Here is an 18923-nt window from a genome sequence, read left to right as displayed (position 1 = left end):
TTTACTCTGAAATATATTCACACCGTTTAGCTGCAGCCGTCTGTGAGGAGAAAGAGGAGGAGCTGCCCCCCCACATGCACACCCCCACATCAGCCCACACCTCCTGTTTGTGAAAATACGTGGAGCCAGGTCAGTTCAGTGTGTAACCACTAGGGGCGTGTTCCACGATGAAGTCTTTTCCCTTTACAGCATTAATGGGCCGTTTAGCCATTTAGTCTGGAATAAATAATATAAATGATCCTCAATAATGTTTTATTTTCCCTGTAAATCTGGCGTGTCCTAGATCACATGCATCAAAGTCGAGGCCCGGGGGCCGGATCCGGCCCTCCAGGTAATTCTATCCGGCCCTCCAGATCATTTTATTTTATTGTTATTAATGACCCAATGTTGTCTTGCACTTATTTTTAACTTGTATAATTTTGACAAAATATATTTTTATGGAGAGTAAAATATTAAAAGTTATTTAAGGTTTAAGTTGATTTATTCAGGAATAACATTAATGCTTTTAATTATTCATAGTTATGGTAAAAAAGTAAGTTTTAAAAATTTGCATTCTGCTAGCTTTTAGAACTATTTTGGCATTTACTAAGATTTTTTTAGGCTATTTTGGAGTTAAGCTAATATTTCAGCAACGGGCTAGCTGTTTTAGCTAATTTAGGCTTTTTTAAAAGTTTTTTTAGACTATTTTGAAGTTTAGCTATTTTTCAGCTGCATGCTAGCTGTTTTGACTAACCTAAGTTGGGGTTTTTTTCAGTTTTTAGGCCAATTTGGCATTTAGCTAATGTTTTAGCTAGCTATCAGCTTCAGCATTTTTAACTATCAATTTCAGCATCTTCAGCGTCCAAATTCAGCTTACAGCATTCACACTAGCATTATGGCAGGTAAAGCTATATATCTAGTTCATAATTATGTTAAAAAGTTACAGTTTTAAAGTTTTAAAAATTTCGTTTTATTGTGTTCAATAAATGTTTATCCTGTTCGACCCGTGACCTGAGATGTGTTTTGGGTTTTCACCCCATGTGTGATCGAGTTTGACACCCCTGGTCTAGATGGTACATAACATATACATTGACCTTTGTCTATAGGTGAAGAAAGGTTTTCTGACATTCATGTGCGTTTTTTTTTGAGTTGGACAGACATTTTTCCCATCATTCAAACGTCACATGAATGCAGCATTTTTGTAAATTTGGGTTTTTCCGAGAAGGACATCAACCTATCAGTGCAATTTGCTCTAAAATGAGAGCAAAATAAGCAAATTCTGAAATACGGACTCAAAAACGTTTTTTGTTTTAAAGTAGATTTCAATCAAATTACGGCTGGGTTTTCCTTCCATGCTGTTTCTTTCTCTCTTGAGGTGGATTATAAAAACACTCCAGGCACATGTTGGGGTTCGTCCCTTCTGTCAAATTGTAGAGCCCTTTGTGGCCCACAAGTCTAGAAGTTTGCCCACCTCTGCACCCCGGCCCCTGAACACCGTCAGAGATGATTGATTTTTTATTTTTTTTTCCAGTTTGACCATGAAATCGAGACCCGCATAGTGCGACTTACTTTATTCCACTCTTCTGCAGACTAATTATACGTGGTGTTCAGGAAAACTTTGAATGTTTGAGTTAGACTCATCCTGTGATTTTTACACGTCTTCTGTTAGCCTACAAACTGACCCCGGCCCCCCATCAGAGGTGCTTGGTGGCCCTCACAAGAAAAAGTTTGTTGACCCCTGATTTAGAGCATAATGTAAAGCTATAGAACCAAACCAGAGGAGGCAGCATACAGTGACTAACATAGAACATATATCCTATATAAGTCACTGGGAGCGTACATGTCCAAAGTCCGGCCCGTGGGTCAAATGTGGCCCACATTCCAATTTTTACCGGCCCCCTCAGGTTCCTATCATAAAATCAAGATGTGACTCCAGCACTTTCTAGAAGCTGTGTGTGATTTCTTGATTGTTTTTGGTTCCGTTCAGTGTAAACCTGTGGGAACAGTCTCAGGGAACCTTCTGGGACATTCTGACTCATTGAGAAAATGTCTGCAATAAAGGAAATCAACACATTAGTTTCTGAGCTCAAAACCACAGAGTTTGTGCTTCTGAATGAGAAAACTTTGTGTTATTTTCCTGTTTACATGATGTACATTTAAAGTTTACAGTGAGCATTTAATACTGAATAATATGAAACATTTTATATGAAGACATGAAGACAGGTTTAATGCTTTTCCAAACAGACTTTTTAGTTGTTTTATTTCTGGTCTTTAAGTGAGAAATTTACAGGATTTTTTAATATATTTGGATTTATTTCTGTTCTATGTAAAGAAATAAAAGTATCTCACTATAACACACCCGTCATTAAATAGTTTTTTTGCATTTCATGTTATATAAGTGTTCAAAGAGAGCAGGCCGGATGGTTGGCCTTGTTTTTATCTCACTGAATCTGACCGTCTTTATAAAAGTTTAGACGCTCCAAAATGAGAAGATCCAAAACTATCAGGACAAATTCCTAATCCATTCAGGGCTAATAACTAAAAAGAAATCCAACATTTGACCATTAAACCTCCACACACACAAACACACTTCTCATCACTTGTATTCCTGGAGACTGGAGCTGGTCAAAAGCAGAAAGGTTCATGAAAACTTTTCATGATGATTTTCTGGAGTCAGTTTGTGAAGGTGCTGCAGAGGTCAAACGGTAAAGGTTTCATGAAATTTGCTGATTGGATTAAGAAATGCCGTTTTTTGTTTCCAGATTCTGTCCTCCTTCTGGCTGTTATTGATGTAAAGATGTAAATCCTGACTGTGGCGTGGACGGCGCCTGGCTGTGAAATCCCCGACCCGCTTCTGCGGATCGCCGCCTTTAATTTCCCATTAAACCGCCCCGGAGGAGTCTGCTCGCCCGCCGGCCCGCCGCGGCGTGTCCGCGTGGAGAGCTCGGTTGCACGTGCCACAGGGACAGGTGTGGACTCGGGCCGCCCCCGTTAAGACGGCGCTGGGGGGAGCTGCTCCGGACCCATAAATATTGATGCCCGGGAACAAGTGGATCGGGAGTTGAGTTTTCAGGGCGGGGCTTCCTAATTGACATTTCACCTGCTGCATACCTTAACGGCGCTGGGAAGCAGCAGGCCCGGGAGCAGCGGGGGTGTCAGTCAAGCCCCTCCCTGAGCTGCTGCTTCCTCTGAAGCTTGTCCATCACAGCTTCACCTTCATGAGTCCACAAACTCCAGAAAGAGCAACGAGAACTCGGACCCAAACCTTCACGTCCACAACTCACTGATGTTGGAGAGGAACCAGAACCCGCTGTGATCAGGGGAGATTTTTTTGGCACATCAAAATAATGATTTGTTTTCTGAGATAAATCAATCTTCTTGTTCCGGCGCTCCATGCATGCACCAGAGTCCCCCCGCCGCGCCGCCGCCGCGCGCTCAAATCGAAGGCTGAGAAAACACTCCCGATCCGAGGCTAAATGGCACGCCCTGTGTGAGTCTCTCCATATTTATTGTTGCATCATCGAAAGCACATCAATTGTTTCTCCTGCTGCTGCAGCCGGCAGATGGAAATGAAAACACACCTAAAAAGGTTAATCTATAGAAAAACACCCTTCCATAAACAGCTCCGCGCGCGCTCATGTGGGATGGCACTTAATTATATCTGCGAAAGGCCAATGTTTGCAGGATTTCTCTGAAAAGAGCAAAAGTGACTGCGCGGCGGCTGTGATTTATGAGCGCCTGTGCAGACGCAGCGTAGCGTGCGGCAGAAAACTCTCAAAACATTCAGATTCGTCTCTGTGATGAGGCTCCGTCTGCATCCGCCGCGTCCAGTAATGCCATCAGCAGTAGCAGAGCGTTACCTGACACACCTGCTCTGCTGCAGGGAGGGGTCATCTGAACACGTGCTGGGGTCAGGGCAGAGGTCAGGGCAGCAGGACCCTCCTGATAAATGAGCACTTGGCGCCACCAAGAGGCCACAAATAGCTCGTCGAGCCGCTTTTCTCCTTCAGAATCTACTGGAATGATCGTGTCAACGGTTGAAAAGTTACAATAAATCAAAGAACATAAACACTGGAGCTCCGATGTTAAAGGGTGAAAAAGATAAAAGGTTTACAGTTATATAATGTCAATGTTCATTAATGCCATGAAAACATGATTCTACAATCCAAAAGAGAGAAGTGGACACATCATTCTCCTCACTCCATCCCTGACCGTGTGCTGCCTCCCTGTGGACACTCACTGGTACTGCATGAAAACTCTCAGACGGTTGATCTTCATTTCTTCTGAACTGCAGGTCTGAAACCTTTGATACTGAAAGAGTCACGAGGTTCAGTTTTTAACTGACCAAAACAAATTAAGAGCCACAGAGGCACTGTTTAGAAAAATACATTTTATCTATGTTTCTGTAGCCATTTATTTGTATGAAGTATGCTTTAAATAGCTCTAATAATTGAACTAATATAATTTTCTTTTAACTCCTTTTACTTTTGATTGCAGCACATAAGTTCCCTTCAAAATAAAATGAACCATGTGTCAAATAAGCTAAAAAGTCAAACATGGTGTTTTCCATTTTTGGGACCTTGGTGCACTTCATCCATTTTCTCCTTTTTACTATTGAACATAAACATGATAACATTGATATATAATGTATTGGTTTTTTTTTTATATATAAATCTATATGTACTTTATTCTCATTTTAATAATAAACTACTCTTATCATTTTTTTCTATTATATTAAAATTCAAAATATAAATGAAAAAACTACTTAAGTAGAAGAAATGAACTATAAACGTATTATTACTGAAATTGTTAACATTTTTATTCAAAGCCACAATGGAGGATGAAGGAGCCACATGTGACTCTGGAGCCTCAGGTTGCAGACTCCTGCTCTAAACCGTCATGAAAACACAACAAAGAGCAGCTCACTTTCAGGATTTCACAAACCTCTTCCTCCCACGCTAAAGAAACACAAATGTTTCTATCAAATTGTATGTTCATACTAAAATCAGACCACATTTGAGCCTTTCTGTTTCTAAAACATTGTTTTATGCAGCTATCATACTGTCTGTCTGTTTGGTCACTCAAAACAAATACAGTCATTAAACCTAAGCCTCAGAGATCCACAGCAGGCTTCCACGCGTCCAATCCTCTGCTGGTCCAGAACACTATAACAAGCCTCTGCGTGAAGCTATATTAGCAAATCTTCAATGGCTACACGTCAACAGCACTCACCGCTTGGGTACCAAAACGCAGCTCAAGCTCTGTACATTCCACCAGATCTTTACCTGCCTTGAGGAACTCCTGAACACAGATCTCTCCTTCGTGTTTTCACTAAAGCAAGTCGTCATCAGGTTGATGAGGTCATTATTTCTATTCAAAAGAACAGACATTTTTCATTTAACAGAAGGATACAAGTGCTTCCACCGAACTGACACTTCAAAAAGTGTTTTACTGTTGTGAAAGTACACTATGTGTAATGATTACTTTTCTGTATTAATATGAATTTTGATGATAATCAATGACTGAATGATTGATGTCACTGTTTACTGAAATCATGAAAAAAATGTTTTATGAGTTTAATCAATAATCAACAAGCACTTCACTTTGCTATTGGGAATAAATAAAACTTGCATTTGATCTAATCAGAACCGGATTACATAACCATGCAAAACTGTAAAATGAAGAAATTAAGTCGGGGTGGGATAGTATAAGTTCACTTCTTCCCAATTGTATTCATGCAATCAATCAAACACTACTGACTTTAGTTAATAATTACAAAATTAATGAACTAAATGGGACATATGTGTGTTTTGTTTTCTAATCAATGCATTTCATTATTTTTCAACCTATGCTTGAAATAAACCAGATTAATCAATCAATGATTTGATTCTTTTCTTCTGACCTGTCTTGTTGTGTCAGATGTACGTCTGACTTTTATGTTCTGCAGAGCAGAAACCTGATAAAAAACAGTTTAAACGGAGTCAGGCCAGATTAGTCTTAATCTTTTTCCGTTTAATAAATTAAATTGAAAATTGAATTAGATCTTTGTCAAAATCAGTCCAGACCTTTGAGGTGAAATTAAAAGTTTTTCCATGAATCCAGCAGGCTGAACAGAGAAACTGCAGCTTTCACTTTTCTGTTTGTATGAAATGTGAAGCCTGCTGAATGTGTGTTTGTGTTCTGACTTTCTGCTATAAGTGAGGAATGTTTGACTCTGACTGTGTCTGATAAGAACAGCTTCCTGTCTGGCATTTCCTTCTTCACGATGACTCTGCACTTTAAGAAACTCAAACTGCAAAACACGAGAGCAGGAGTGTCAAACTCAATCTCACAACGGGCCAAAATCCAAAACACACCTTAAGTCACAGGCCGAACAGGAAAAACATTTATTGAAAACTCTAAAACTACATTTTTAAAACTTTAAAACCATTAGTTTTAACATAATTATGAACTAGATATATAGCATTACCTGTGATAATTCTAGTGTGAAGATGCTGAAATTGATACCTAAAAACACTGAAGCTGATATCCAGGTAAAATATTAGCTAAACTTCAAAATAGCCTAAAAAAATTAACAAAAAAATGTAGGTTAGCCAAAACAGTTAGCATGAGCTGAAATATTATTATTTCAGAATAAATCAACTTAAACAATAAATAACTTTCAATATTTTAATCACATTAAAAATTTCCATCCATCCATCTTCTTCTGCTCATCCTGGACCGGGTCGCGGGGGCAGCAGTCTAAGCAAAGATGCCCAGACTTCCCTCTCCCCGGCCACTTCCTCCAGCTCCTCTGGGGGGACCCCGGGGCCTCTGCCCAGTGGGACATGCCCGGAACACCTCTCCAGGGAGGTGTCCAGGAGGCATCCTGACTAGATGCCCGAACCACCTCAACTGGCTCCTCTCAATGTGGAGGAGAAGCGGCTCTACTTCCCTCCTTGAACCGCCACCTTAACGTGGTGGAGGGGTTTGAATGCTTGGGTGATCTCAGGAGCTATGCTGTCGGGGGCTTCTGCCATGGCAGACAGGTCCTGAGTGACAAGCCAGACAAGGGTGGTTCTGAACCCCTTTATGAGTAACAACATGAGAGATTCCGTTACGTCGCCCAGATTGGCGTCACCGGGGCCATACCCTGGAGCCAGGCCTGTGGTTGGGGCTTGGAGGCGAGCGCCTGGTGGCCAGGGCTCCTCCCACCGGCCCCGGTCGGGTCCAACCCGAAGGAGCGACGTGGGATCACTCCCCAGTGGGCCCACCACCTGCAGGGGAGCTCTGAAGGGGCCGGTGCATTGTGGTTTGGGTGGCAGTCGAAGGCAAGTGCCTCGGCGGCCCAAACCCCGGTCATGGAATTTGGCTTTTGGGACCTTAAAAATATATTTTTTCAAAATTATACAAGTTTAAAATTAGCGTAAGATAGCATCTAGCCATTAATAACAATAAAATAAAACGATCTGGAGGGCCGGATAGAATTACTCGGCGGGCCGGATCCGGCCCCTGGGCCTCGACTTTGACACATGATCTAGAGTCTAGAGCGTACGCAGCATCAGCAGGGAGACCAAAGCAGAACATATTTTTGTACAGTCTGGCTCGAGTGCAAAAACACTGACAGGTGTCATACATTTGCATGAAAACCGTCACAAACATGATGCTGAACCGACAACCCAAACAGCTCTTACTGTGAAATGCTCCTTGGATTTGTAGTCCTCATCCAGGTAGACGCGGGCTCTGTTGTACTCCTTTAGGGCGTCACTGGACAGCAACTCCCTGAAGGACACACAGGACATTTATCAGAGCTGCCAGCCTCATGTTCATCCATGTACCGCCCCTCTAGTGTTAGCAACCCCTGTGGAAGGCAGACCTGCTGCAGAACCTCTGTCCACACGGCCACACAAGCACTCAAACACACATTCACACATCTGCAGCATGTTTCCATCCACACACACGAGAGAACGCTCAAACTCCACACAGAAAGAAAGGTCCACGCTGGGATTTGAACCAGAACCTTCTTACTGTGAAGCAAGAGCGCTGTCCAGTGCACCACAGCAGGCCTGCATGCTTCTCGTCCTGTTTAACTATATTTATTTCTGAATTATTTATAATGTGTTTTATAAAAAAACTTGAGGATCATTTCCGGTTTTCTTGTGTAAATCTGAATGTTGAAACCAAACTCTATTCTCTGTGCAGCGGCGCTGTGGCCAGCAGGGGGAGCAACACGCTCACTTTCAGACAGAATGAAGTTTCAAAGCAGACACACCAAACTTTGAAGCACTTACTTGACAAAGCTGCCCACGTGCGACATGGACGCCTCGTAGTTCTTGCCCCCCACCTCTTGACAGTGCAACGCCAGGAAGTGAGGTTTGTGCGACTGAATGGTCTGAAGAAAAAGAGAAGCAGCATGTCATCAAACGGCTGAAGACTCTGATCCTCAGCATCTCTTGATCCACCGCATCTGCTGATTCTCAGCATCTCCTGATCCACCGCATCTGCTGATCCTCAGGATCCCCTGATCCTCAGCATCCCCTAATCCTCAGATCCCCTGATCCTCGGATCCCCTGAACCTCAGCATCCCCTGATCCTCAGGATCCCCTGATCCTCGGATCTCCTGGTGACACTGCACGTTTCTCAGAGATCTCCTCTTCCTCTCAGATCAGCGATGCTCTGCAGATGCTTCACGTTAACACCCCCTCATCCCGTCACAACAGCCCCCATTTATTGGAAAACTAATATCAGCAGAATTTACAGCACTCCAGCCCTGGGGGGTTGGGGGTGTGTGCTAGGCTGGAAGATGGTGGCCGGGTCTAAAATGAATCTTCGTGGGCAGACTTGCACTCAGGTGACAGTAAATGGAAGTGGGGGGGTGTTTGCACAGCAGGTGTTGACTCTCATAAACAGGAGTCATACGTGAGCAGGTCTCTGCCGGAGGACGTCAAACACGGCTGTTTGACATGCAGGCGGGGGCCGCATCCTTCTTCCAAAGAGCTCTCTAAATAAATGATCTGACAGGTGGAGGAGCTGCTGAAATCACAAACCCAACTGTCATCAGAACCAACCTTTACTCAATCTGCAACAAACAGAAAAAAGTTTAAGATCTTTACTGGAAGATCAGTCTCTGAGTCAGCTAAAACGGCTCATCACTGACATGAAGGCTCCCGGTTCTTTAATGCAGAACTGCTCTGTAGAACCTTTGGACCCAGAAGATGAAACCAGACATTCTGACTCTGGCTGTAAAAGCAATCAAATAGGAAGAAATTGTGAATAAGACTGAATAAGACATAAAACCAAACCCCCTTCAACCAAAAGTCATCTTTTCTTTATAAAAAGTCAGTTAATCAATTTGAAATCTTTCAATAAAACTATCCCAGGAGTCTGACACCTGAGGCTCTTTGAGCTCTTTGAGGCTCTTTGGCTTTGAAGAAAAATGACAGCTGTTTGAATATATATTTATTAGTTTGGGTTCATTAGTTTTAGTTAATTAAGCTTTGTTATTTTTATTTATTTATTAGATTTTTTACTCGTTACAGAACTGATCAAAATGATGGTAAAAGTCGTCAGAGTGGATTATTATTAGAATACTAAAGCCTCATATTCTGAGGCACAACATTGTCTTGTTGCTGTCCAGAGGTAAAGTATAGACGAGCATTTACAGTTTTTTTACAGCGGGAGGATCTGATGTGTGATGTGCTGCTGTCAAAAGGAGAAAAAGTTAAGACTGTTCAACAGAGAAAAAATAACACTGCTATAATACAATTATTGAAAACATTTAAAAGCTACATGTGATAAATTAATGGTTTATTGCACATGTCAAAGTCTAGGCCCGGGGGCCGGATCCGGCCCTCCTGGTAATTCTATCCGGCCCTCCAGATCATTTTATTTTATTGTTATTAATGACCCGATGTTATCTTGCGCTAATTTCTAACTTGTATAATATTGACAAAATATATTTTCATGGAGAGTAAAATATTGAAAGTTATTTAAGGTTTAAGTTGATTTATTCTGGAATAATATTCCTGCATTTTTGTTATTCAGAATTATGCTAAAAGGTTACAGTTTTAAAGTTTTAAAAACTGGCATTCAGCTAGCTTTTTGTACTATTTCGTCATTTACTAAGATTTTTTAGTCTATTTTGGAGTTGAGCTTTTTTTATTTATTTATTTAATTTTTTATTTTTTATTTTTTTTTTTAGGCTAATTTTGCACTTTACAAATATCTTAGCTGGCTATCAGCTTCAGCATTTTCAGCATTTAACTTCAGTGTTTTCAGCTATCAGCTTCATATCTAGTTCATAATTATGGTAAAAAGTTACAGATTTAAAGTTTTAAGAATGTAGTGTTGAATAAATGTTTATCCTGCCCGCGACATAAGGTGTGTTTTGGATTTTGCCCCCTTGTGAGATTGAGTTTGACACTCCTGCCTTAGTGGCATCAAAAACATAACAGTTACAATGATGAAGACGAATTGCATTGTTTTTATTTGCAACCAAACTTCCAAAACCGATAAAAACGTGGGTGTGCAGGGGGAGGGATGGTGGAACATCATAGCATTTTACTGTGGGGGGGCTGGAACATGGACAGCAGCAGAGCCTCTGTTCCTCTCCTAACATTCATCACTTCATCCTTTTTTGGCGTTTTTCAAACGGCGAGGAAGGACTATTCCTGAGCAGCTGAAGCCCAGGATCCACGTGTGGATTCCCTATGAAGGACAAATTCCAGATCCTGCCCTCCCTCCTCTTCTAACACACCTGCAGGTACCTTCACCTGTCCAAACAGACTGAAATAAACACCTGTGGGTTTGTTTAAGCTCGTGGAAAGGCCCTGTAAGAAAACACAACCTTTGCAGAAGCTGCTAAAGTTACACAGAAGGAAATTCATCAGAGAAGCGTAAGTGCTGCTGGCAGCGGCTGGGAAGCGCTGTCGTCAGGACAGAGCTCCACTTCCTGAAGGAGTTCCCCGTCAGCCAGCATCTGCAGCTCAGATGAGCGCAGTTGAAGCCGAGCGCTGCCGCTGATCCGGTACAGCCGCTCTGACAGCTCGAGTTCAGTCAATCTGAGCGTTCACCCGTTTGTGACCAAAGAGCTCTGCGTCACCCGCCGGGATGAGCGTCTCTCTGCAGCGCTCCCCGTCCGTTTGGAGAGGATCCCGGCTGCGGTGCAGAGTTCAGAGTCTGGTACTTGTTTCCATGACGTCAGCGGCTCAGTGCTGGCATGAGGCGGCAGGCGGCCTGCTTCACACACATCTGCAGAGCTGCTGTCGTCCGCTAAAGCACACCAGCATTAACGGAATTCCTCAACAGATTGTGCACTTCCACATACTTTCAGCATACATACATACTTTCAGCTCCTCATAGCCGACAGCGTCAGCCTTAAACAAACATGACAGCCGGAACCGCTTGGCGAAAGCAAGCTGAGGCACGCTGCCGACAGAAATAATTACAGGCAGCGGCGAAGTCAAACGAGGCCGAAGATGCAGAAGCCTCCGTTTTCTGAAACGTGCAGCACGATGAGGGAAAGTCTGACAAAGCATGCTGGGAAAACTGCTGCGACACACGGAGGGAGTTCCAGACCTGAAGTGGTTTCTGAAGGGGATTTGGTTAAACTCCAGGGATTAAACATCAGAGGGCTACCATGGTTCCTTTGAGCAAGGCACCTGCAGAACTGCCCTTTAGCTGGTTGTTGTGGGCAGTAAAAACAGGGGAGGGGCTTCCCTTGTGAAGCCCAATGAGAAAATTATGTTATAATATTGGACTATATAAATAAAAGTGAACTGAAATTCCCTGAATGACTCGAGATTCAAACATCTGAGGGTTTGTTTGAGGAGCTTCACAGTGTTGTTATCCAAACCAAAGGGACAGCTCAGTGTCTCGTCCTGCAGAACTGCATGCTGGGCCGTCACAGAGTCTAATTACAGCAATGACTTCAGGGAGACAACGCTCATTAAGGTGGATGGAAGTCGTAGTACAGTGGAGGGATCATGTTTTGATCTCTCGCTGATTTTGTAGGTTTGTTCACTTAAAAGAGAAACTGACAGTCTGTCATCCTAACAGTAGTGAGATAGATAATCAAAGAAAATCAAAAATAAACTTTAAAGACTTGGATGAAATTAGTATTTGAACTCCATTAAGAGTTCTGGTTCACACAGACCAGTTAGACCAGGGGTGTCCAAATCCAGGCCTCGAGGGCCGGTGTCCTACATGTTTTCCAACCGACCTGCCCTTGAAGATTCTAATTGTCTAAACACACCTGATCAGATAATCAGCAGCAGATAAGGCAGGATATCTGGAAAAAGCAGGAGGCCTTGATTTGGACCCCCTGACTTAAGCTGTGTCCGAATTCCCCCCTACTCACTCACTATATTCACTCACTATATAGTAGTAGTAGTTCACTTTCAGCTTATCCCTTTCGGTGTCACCACAGCGTAACAGCACCCACTGTTTCACATCAGTGATTTGTCAGAGTTTTTACACCGGATGCCCTTCCTGACACAACCCTGTACTTGAGGGGCACAGGGACCCAGTTAGGCAGCAGCGTCAAGGGTCTTGTCTAAGGACCTAATCTGGGTGGGATCAGTGGACAACCCTAGGAATCGAACCCAGGGCTCCTGAGTGCCAGTCCTTCACCTAGCCCACTGAGCCACCCAGCCGCTCCTACTCACTATATAGTGCGGTTGTTCACCATTTTCTAGAGCTGTCTGAATCTACTAATTCCAAAATTGAGTGCGCTAGAAATTTCCCAGAAGTCTTTGCGAAAAACTAGCGTGCATCGATGCTCAATGTAATTATGGAATAAACCATCCACATTTTTACCATCAGAACACAGTGGAGTCACAAAATAAATCTTTGTATTGATTTAATTTTCACCTTGTGAAATCGGTGACATCATATCCGGCGTTTAGAAAAACTAAAGAAAAGTAGTGAACATCGTGTCTGAATTAACTTTAAAATCCAGGCACTAGATAGTCCCGCACTACATAGTTTTTAGTAGTTAGGGGTTAGGGAGGGATTTCTGACACAACCATAGACTCTCCTAACCAACCTGTCACCTGAACTGAAGACGCCCATTTGAACTGATCACCTGTAGAAAAGTCACCTGTCCACAGAATCAGTCAGACTCCAAACTCTCCAACATGGAAGACTGAAGAACTTTCAGTGGATTTAAGGGAGAAGATTGTAGACCTGCACAGACCAGAATGGACTACAGAACCATCAGGAACAAGCTGGAGGTTAAAGGTCACAACTGTTGGTGCCAAATAAAAGATCATGAGCATCAATCCACCTGTAGGTCTGGAGATCCAAACAGATCTGACCTGGTGGGGTTTCTATGGTCATGAGAACAGAAAGAAATGGTCCTAAAACAGAAAACACCTGTGCAGACCCACCTGAAGTCTGTCCCTGAACACCTGTGGTCAGATCAGACCCACATGGAGCTCTTTGGCATCAACTCAACCTGTCATGTTTGGAGGAAGAGAAATGCTGCCAAGAACACCATCGCCATTGTAAAGCACGGAGGTGGAAGCATTATGCTCTGGGGGTGTTTCTCTACACAGAGTTACTTCGTTGTGTGGATGGGAGGATGGGCGGAGCCATGTTCCAAGTAAGAACCTCCTCCCCTCCACCAGGAGGCCTAAAATGGGTCATGTAAGAATTTTCCTTCAGAATTATGACCCAAAACATTCAGTCATACAGAAAACCTCTGGAGAGAGCTGAAGCTCAGAGTTGCTAAGCAACAGCCTCCAAATCTGACGGATTTAGAAAACATTCATAAAGAAGAGTGAGTAGAATTCCTCCTTGTCTGTACAGAAACTGATCAGCAACTACAGGAAACCGCTGACCTCTGTGCTCATATGTCTTTCCAGAAAAACACTTATTTCCTTTGATGAAATCCAAATAAATGTATATAAATTCTACTTTTCTCCATGTCAAAGGAGAAAGTTCATCTACAGTCCTGTAAGGTTTGTTGGGACGATGAGAACAATGGGACACGGAGCCGGGACCGACTGGATTGAGTTGGTCTTTGATGGACTTTGAGGGAATGCTCCAACATTTCAAACCTTTATTATTCGGTTTGTTTTTTACATGGAGACGTCACACACAAACACATTCTGACCAGTAAAGGAGAACCAGCTTGTCCCGCCAGTCTACTAACAGACATGTGATCACCTCATAGTTGCTTTTGGCACTAAAGCGGTTAACCAGTTTAATGAACTTCTGAGTCCACTGGAAGGAATCTGATTAGCTTGTTTAGAGGTTTACCTGCATCATAACGAGGAATTCTAAACATCGATTGTTTCTCTTTCATTTGTAGAATCCTTCCTTACAGACCAGAAGAAGCAGATTTTTCTGTCAGATCTATCTCCCACATCAGTGCAGGTGTCAGCAGAGTTCTTCTGTAATGAGATACGGCTGCTTTGGTTTTCAGTAAGAAACTAAAGACTGGACTTCCTGCTGGACGTCTGGAATATATCTCCAGGCGGTTGGAAGGTCATGGACAGCCTTCAGGAGACGGACATATTTCCACAGCACTGGTGTGTTGGGATGACCCTCTGAACAGGCCCCCACCACAACAGACTGTCTTCATGAAGACAAAGCTGAAGACTAGGAAGGATTCCTAAATAATATGAGATGAAGCATCACCTTTTCTGTGGCTCAACAGTCTGTTTGTGTTGACTCACACCTGGAAAACAGACATGAGTGTGTACTTCCTCCTGAGTGTGAGGACTTTCTGACTTAAGTCAATATGCTGCACAGTCGTCAGCTTGAGTCCTGTTTCTGCTCCACTGCAATCCTAACATTAGTTTATGAAAGAGAAGAGTTCAGCAGTCACTACAAACAACATCGAGGTGGTTTTCTCCTCTTTTGACCAGGAAACTGATGGAAAAAAAGGAGTCTTGAGCAGTTTTCTGACCTGCTTTTTTCTTGGTCGGTTTTGAAACATCAATTTTTTTTTAACCAAATTTCTTATAAAACAGTTTTTCTGTTGAAAGTCGTGTGAATAATATCAGAAAACAAAGGGTTAACAGTTTTAAGATCTGAAAGTGTTGGGATCAAAAACAGAATGAAAGTATTGACCAAAGCAGAGAATGAAACTCTGCAGTAAAAGTGTTTAAAATGAAAACATTTCTAGAACTGATCCTGCCGCTTATGTTCTTGATTGACTAGAGTTTGCAGTTACACATTCCAGATTCCAATGACTTTCTGATGACAAATACAAAACAGAAACATGACAGGTAGGAGGAAAGAGTGAGAGATCCTATCATAATGCCTCCACCGCCATGCTTGACTGACATAATGAAGATTTGGTACACAGCCAAACACCTAACTGTAAACCACGTATTTGTTCCTTTGCAGACCTGAGGCAGATGCAATGAAACGTCTCTTCTGACAGGTGATTGTTCTGCTAACAGACTCATGTTCTAAGCGTCTGCAGCTTCTGACATTTCATGTTAAATGTTTTTATTAAAAAAACCCTTTTTGAGCAGTAAATAAACAACAACATCTGGACATCTTGTCTTCCAAGAATGAGGAACAATGACAAAAAGGGGTCAGAAAGCCTTTCAGAGTAAACTATATCATATAAGATCCTATATTACCTTCAGAACAATAAAAAACATTTTTTTATGAAATATGAGTCATTTTTGTGGACCGTTTTAATGCCTAAAAGTAAATCTCTGAGGCTCCGCCTTTCCCTCGTTGACGGACACGCCCATTTCAGAAGGTCATCCAAGAGCCTTCCCATAGGCCGTCAATGAGCCTCCTCAGCGTGCCTGTGCGTGCCCGCGGTTTGTGCTTGTAAATAAACAACCTCCGAACAATGTTGTTATCATGCATCCACACACTTTTACAGTTAAAATAATACTAGACAGTCTATACGCAAGGCTCAGCATGCACGGAAGTTGCAGCGTTAGCTGGTGCGTTATGCTTACGGTATACTGCATGATTCACTTACAGGTCTGGTTGTAGGAATGGTGACGGTGTTCTATAAATCCTTTCTTCCCGTGATTTTCTCCTACCTACACTTACTGTGCATGCACAAATCAAAAATATGTCATCTTGTTCAGTCTTAGCGGACCGTCCATAAATCTTTGCTACCCCTCCCTCTTGTGATCAGGCTATGTCGCCTCGCATTAAAGCTGTCTGACGACCATGTGAGGTCGCGCTGCCTCCCGGTTAAGCTGTCCGACGCCCCTCTGTACGTTGCTTCATATGCAGTAGGTAGGATTATCTGATAAGGTAGGACATTAGGATAGCTATAGCTATCAGTTTGTGCTACGGGTAGAATAATCTCTAGAGGTAGGACAGATCATTAGAACACGGACATGGCCATCAATCGACTTCGCTCTCTGCCATGCTCCACTGAGAGATACCGGAAGTCCTTTGTGCCCAGTGCTATTCGGCTCCATAACACTGCTGGGAGGGGTGGTGGCAAAAGACAAGGTCACTGATCAATGTTTTTATGATTTTTACCATCACTTTTATGTATTTTACTCTTTAAATTATGAACTTCTAAAGTTACATTTTAACTGTTTTAACGATTACTATCTATTTTATTCTATTATAAGTTTTGTTTTTAATTTAACTGTGTGGTGTGATGTATGGAGCAAGGACAATGATATAATTACCATAAGGATTAATAAAGTATACTGTATCTATCTATCTTGCAGATGATATTGTGATTTGTAGTGAGAGCAGGGAACAGGTGGAGGTGGAGTTAGAGAGGTGGAGGTTTGCCCTGGAAAGGAGAGGAATGAAGGTTAGCCGCAGTAAGACAGAGTACATGTGTGTGAATGAGAGGAACCAGAGTGGAAGAGTGAGGTTACAGGGAGAAGAGATAAAGAAGGTGGAGGAGTTTAAGTATTTAGGGTCAACAGTACAGAGTAATGGAGAGTGTGGAAAAGAAGTGAAGAGGAGAGTGCAAGCAGGTTGGAATGGGTGGAGAAAAGTGTCAGGTGTGATGTGTGACAGAAGAGTTTCAGCACAAATGAAAGGAAAGGTGTACAAGACTGTGGTGAGACCAGCCATGTTGTTTGGACTAGAAACAGTGGGACTGAAGAAAAGACAGGAAGCAGAGCTGGAGGTAGCAGAGATGAAGATGCTGAGGTTCTCTTTGGGAGTGACCAGGATGGATAGGATCAGGAATGAATACATCAGAGGGACAGCACATGTTAGAGGTTTTGGAGATAAAGTCAGAGAGGCCAGACTGAGATGGTTTGGACATGTTCAGAGGAGAGACAGTGAATATATTGGTAGAAGGATGCTGAGTCTAGAGCTGCAGGAAAGAGGTCTAGAGGAAGACCAAAGAGGAGGTTTATGGATGCAGTGAATGAAGACATGAAGGTGGCTGGTGTTAGAGTGGAGGATGCTGAAGACAGGCTTAGATGGAGGAAACTGATTCGCTGTGGCGACCCCTGAAGGGAAAAGCCGAAAGGAAAAGAAGACTATATCTATCTATCTATCTATCTACCAGCTCTGAGATTTAATCCATTTTGATACATGCCAAGGTCATCAAACAGTCATCTGTGAAGTGGCGGTCACAGACAAAGAGCTGTCTCGCTCCCGAAGATAAAATCCAACCACTTCTGATGTGCTAGATCTTCTTCTGGATGTTAAAACAAACACTAAACCTCTCATAGCCAAATGAGCTGCAGGAGCCACTTCCTCTCAGATTACAACACTTTGCTGATGATCACCATATGCTCCGCAGAGAAAGTGGGTGTGTGTTCGTAGTAGTCTGGGGGCGGAGCTTGCAGAACAGATTCTTCCTGGAGGGAGCTGTTGGCATCGATCTTACATCAGCACGTTTCCAACCGCTCGTTTTCATGGGTATGGGAGGGGCTGCTGCGGACAGCGCAGGTTTTTAGAGGATTTACTCTTAAATGCATTAATGGATCAAAATACCTCTTTGAGTTTCTTTAAGTGAGGAATGAACAGTAAAATACATTCAAAACCTCAAAAAGTAGGATTTTCATGATAGGGCGCCTTTAAAGCTTTTCAAAAGGCTTTTATCTTCTTGCTTTTTCTTGTTGTTCTTTTTACTTTTTTCTGATCTGAAAAGTGACCCAAAAAGCATGACACGATCCGAACCGTGAGTTTTGTGACCCATTACACACCTACTTCAAATTCTTGAATTAGCTTAAAAACAGAAAATCCAGCACTCAAAAATCTGTCAAAAACAATTAGTTTTTCAGGCTGTTTTGGAGTTTAGTGAATATTTACATTGTAGCTATTTTGGCTAATTTAGACTTTTTTCAGTTTTTTGGGATATTTTAAAGTTGGGGTATTTTTTAGCTATATGCTAGCTGGTTTGGCTATCTTAAGTTTTTTTTTTTTCTTTTTAGGCTAATTTGACATCTAGCTAATATTTTAGCCGACGATCAGCTTCAGTGTTTTCAGGTATTAACTTCACACTTCACCATCTTCAGTTATCACCACTAGCATCTTCAGTGGTCAAATTCAGTTTACAGCATTCACACTAGCTTTATCACAGGTAATGCTATATATCTAGTTCATAATCATGTTAAAAAGTTACAGTTTTAAAGTTTAAAAATGTAGTTTCAGAGTGTTCAATAAATGTTTATCCTGTTCGTCCTGCGACCTAAGGTATGTTTTGGATTCTGGCTCCTTGTGGGATTGAGTTTGATACCTCTGGGGTAGAAGTCCGTAACAGGTCTATCACTTCTTAAAGAAATAATCACCACACAAAAGCCTGAAGCCCCGCCCATTTGTCCAGCGAGAGCGGCTTGACTTTAGAGCTGAACTGCATGGACTGCAATGTTTCTCGATTTCAATGACATTCTGTAAAAAGGACTCACAGGAAGTCAGCCTTACAGAAGATATGAGGGTGTTACTTTTCCAGATACAGAATCGGATTAACCCTTTAATAGCTGAGGCGTCGGTGACCCTTACGCACAAAATCTTTAACGTACGCTCATCAAGCCACTTTTCTCCTTCAGAACCTA

At 42.4% G+C, this 18923-nt stretch overlaps 1 protein-coding gene across 2 annotated transcripts in view; it reads right to left on the bottom strand.

Moving 5' to 3' along the window:
• The window catches only part of LOC112161654 (inositol polyphosphate-5-phosphatase A), a 145962-nt gene that overhangs the window by 93968 nt on the left and 33071 nt on the right, over nucleotides 1-18923 (bottom strand). For both annotated transcript variants that reach the window (XM_024296979.2, XM_024296978.2), the window contains exons 3-4: nucleotides 8250-8350; nucleotides 7653-7740 (exon numbers count right to left, since the gene is read on the bottom strand). In XM_024296979.2, the coding sequence (XP_024152747.1) occupies nucleotides 7653-7740; nucleotides 8250-8350 (189 nt within the window). The remainder of the gene's footprint in view (nucleotides 1-7652; nucleotides 7741-8249; nucleotides 8351-18923) is intronic.

Source organism: Oryzias melastigma, linkage group LG15, assembly GCF_002922805.2.
Source record: "Oryzias melastigma strain HK-1 linkage group LG15, ASM292280v2, whole genome shotgun sequence".
In the NCBI taxonomy this organism is placed as follows: Eukaryota; Metazoa; Chordata; class Actinopteri; order Beloniformes; family Adrianichthyidae; genus Oryzias; species Oryzias melastigma.
The sequence above is the reverse complement of the archived record's forward strand: the minus strand, read 5'-3'. Positions and strand labels throughout refer to the sequence as shown.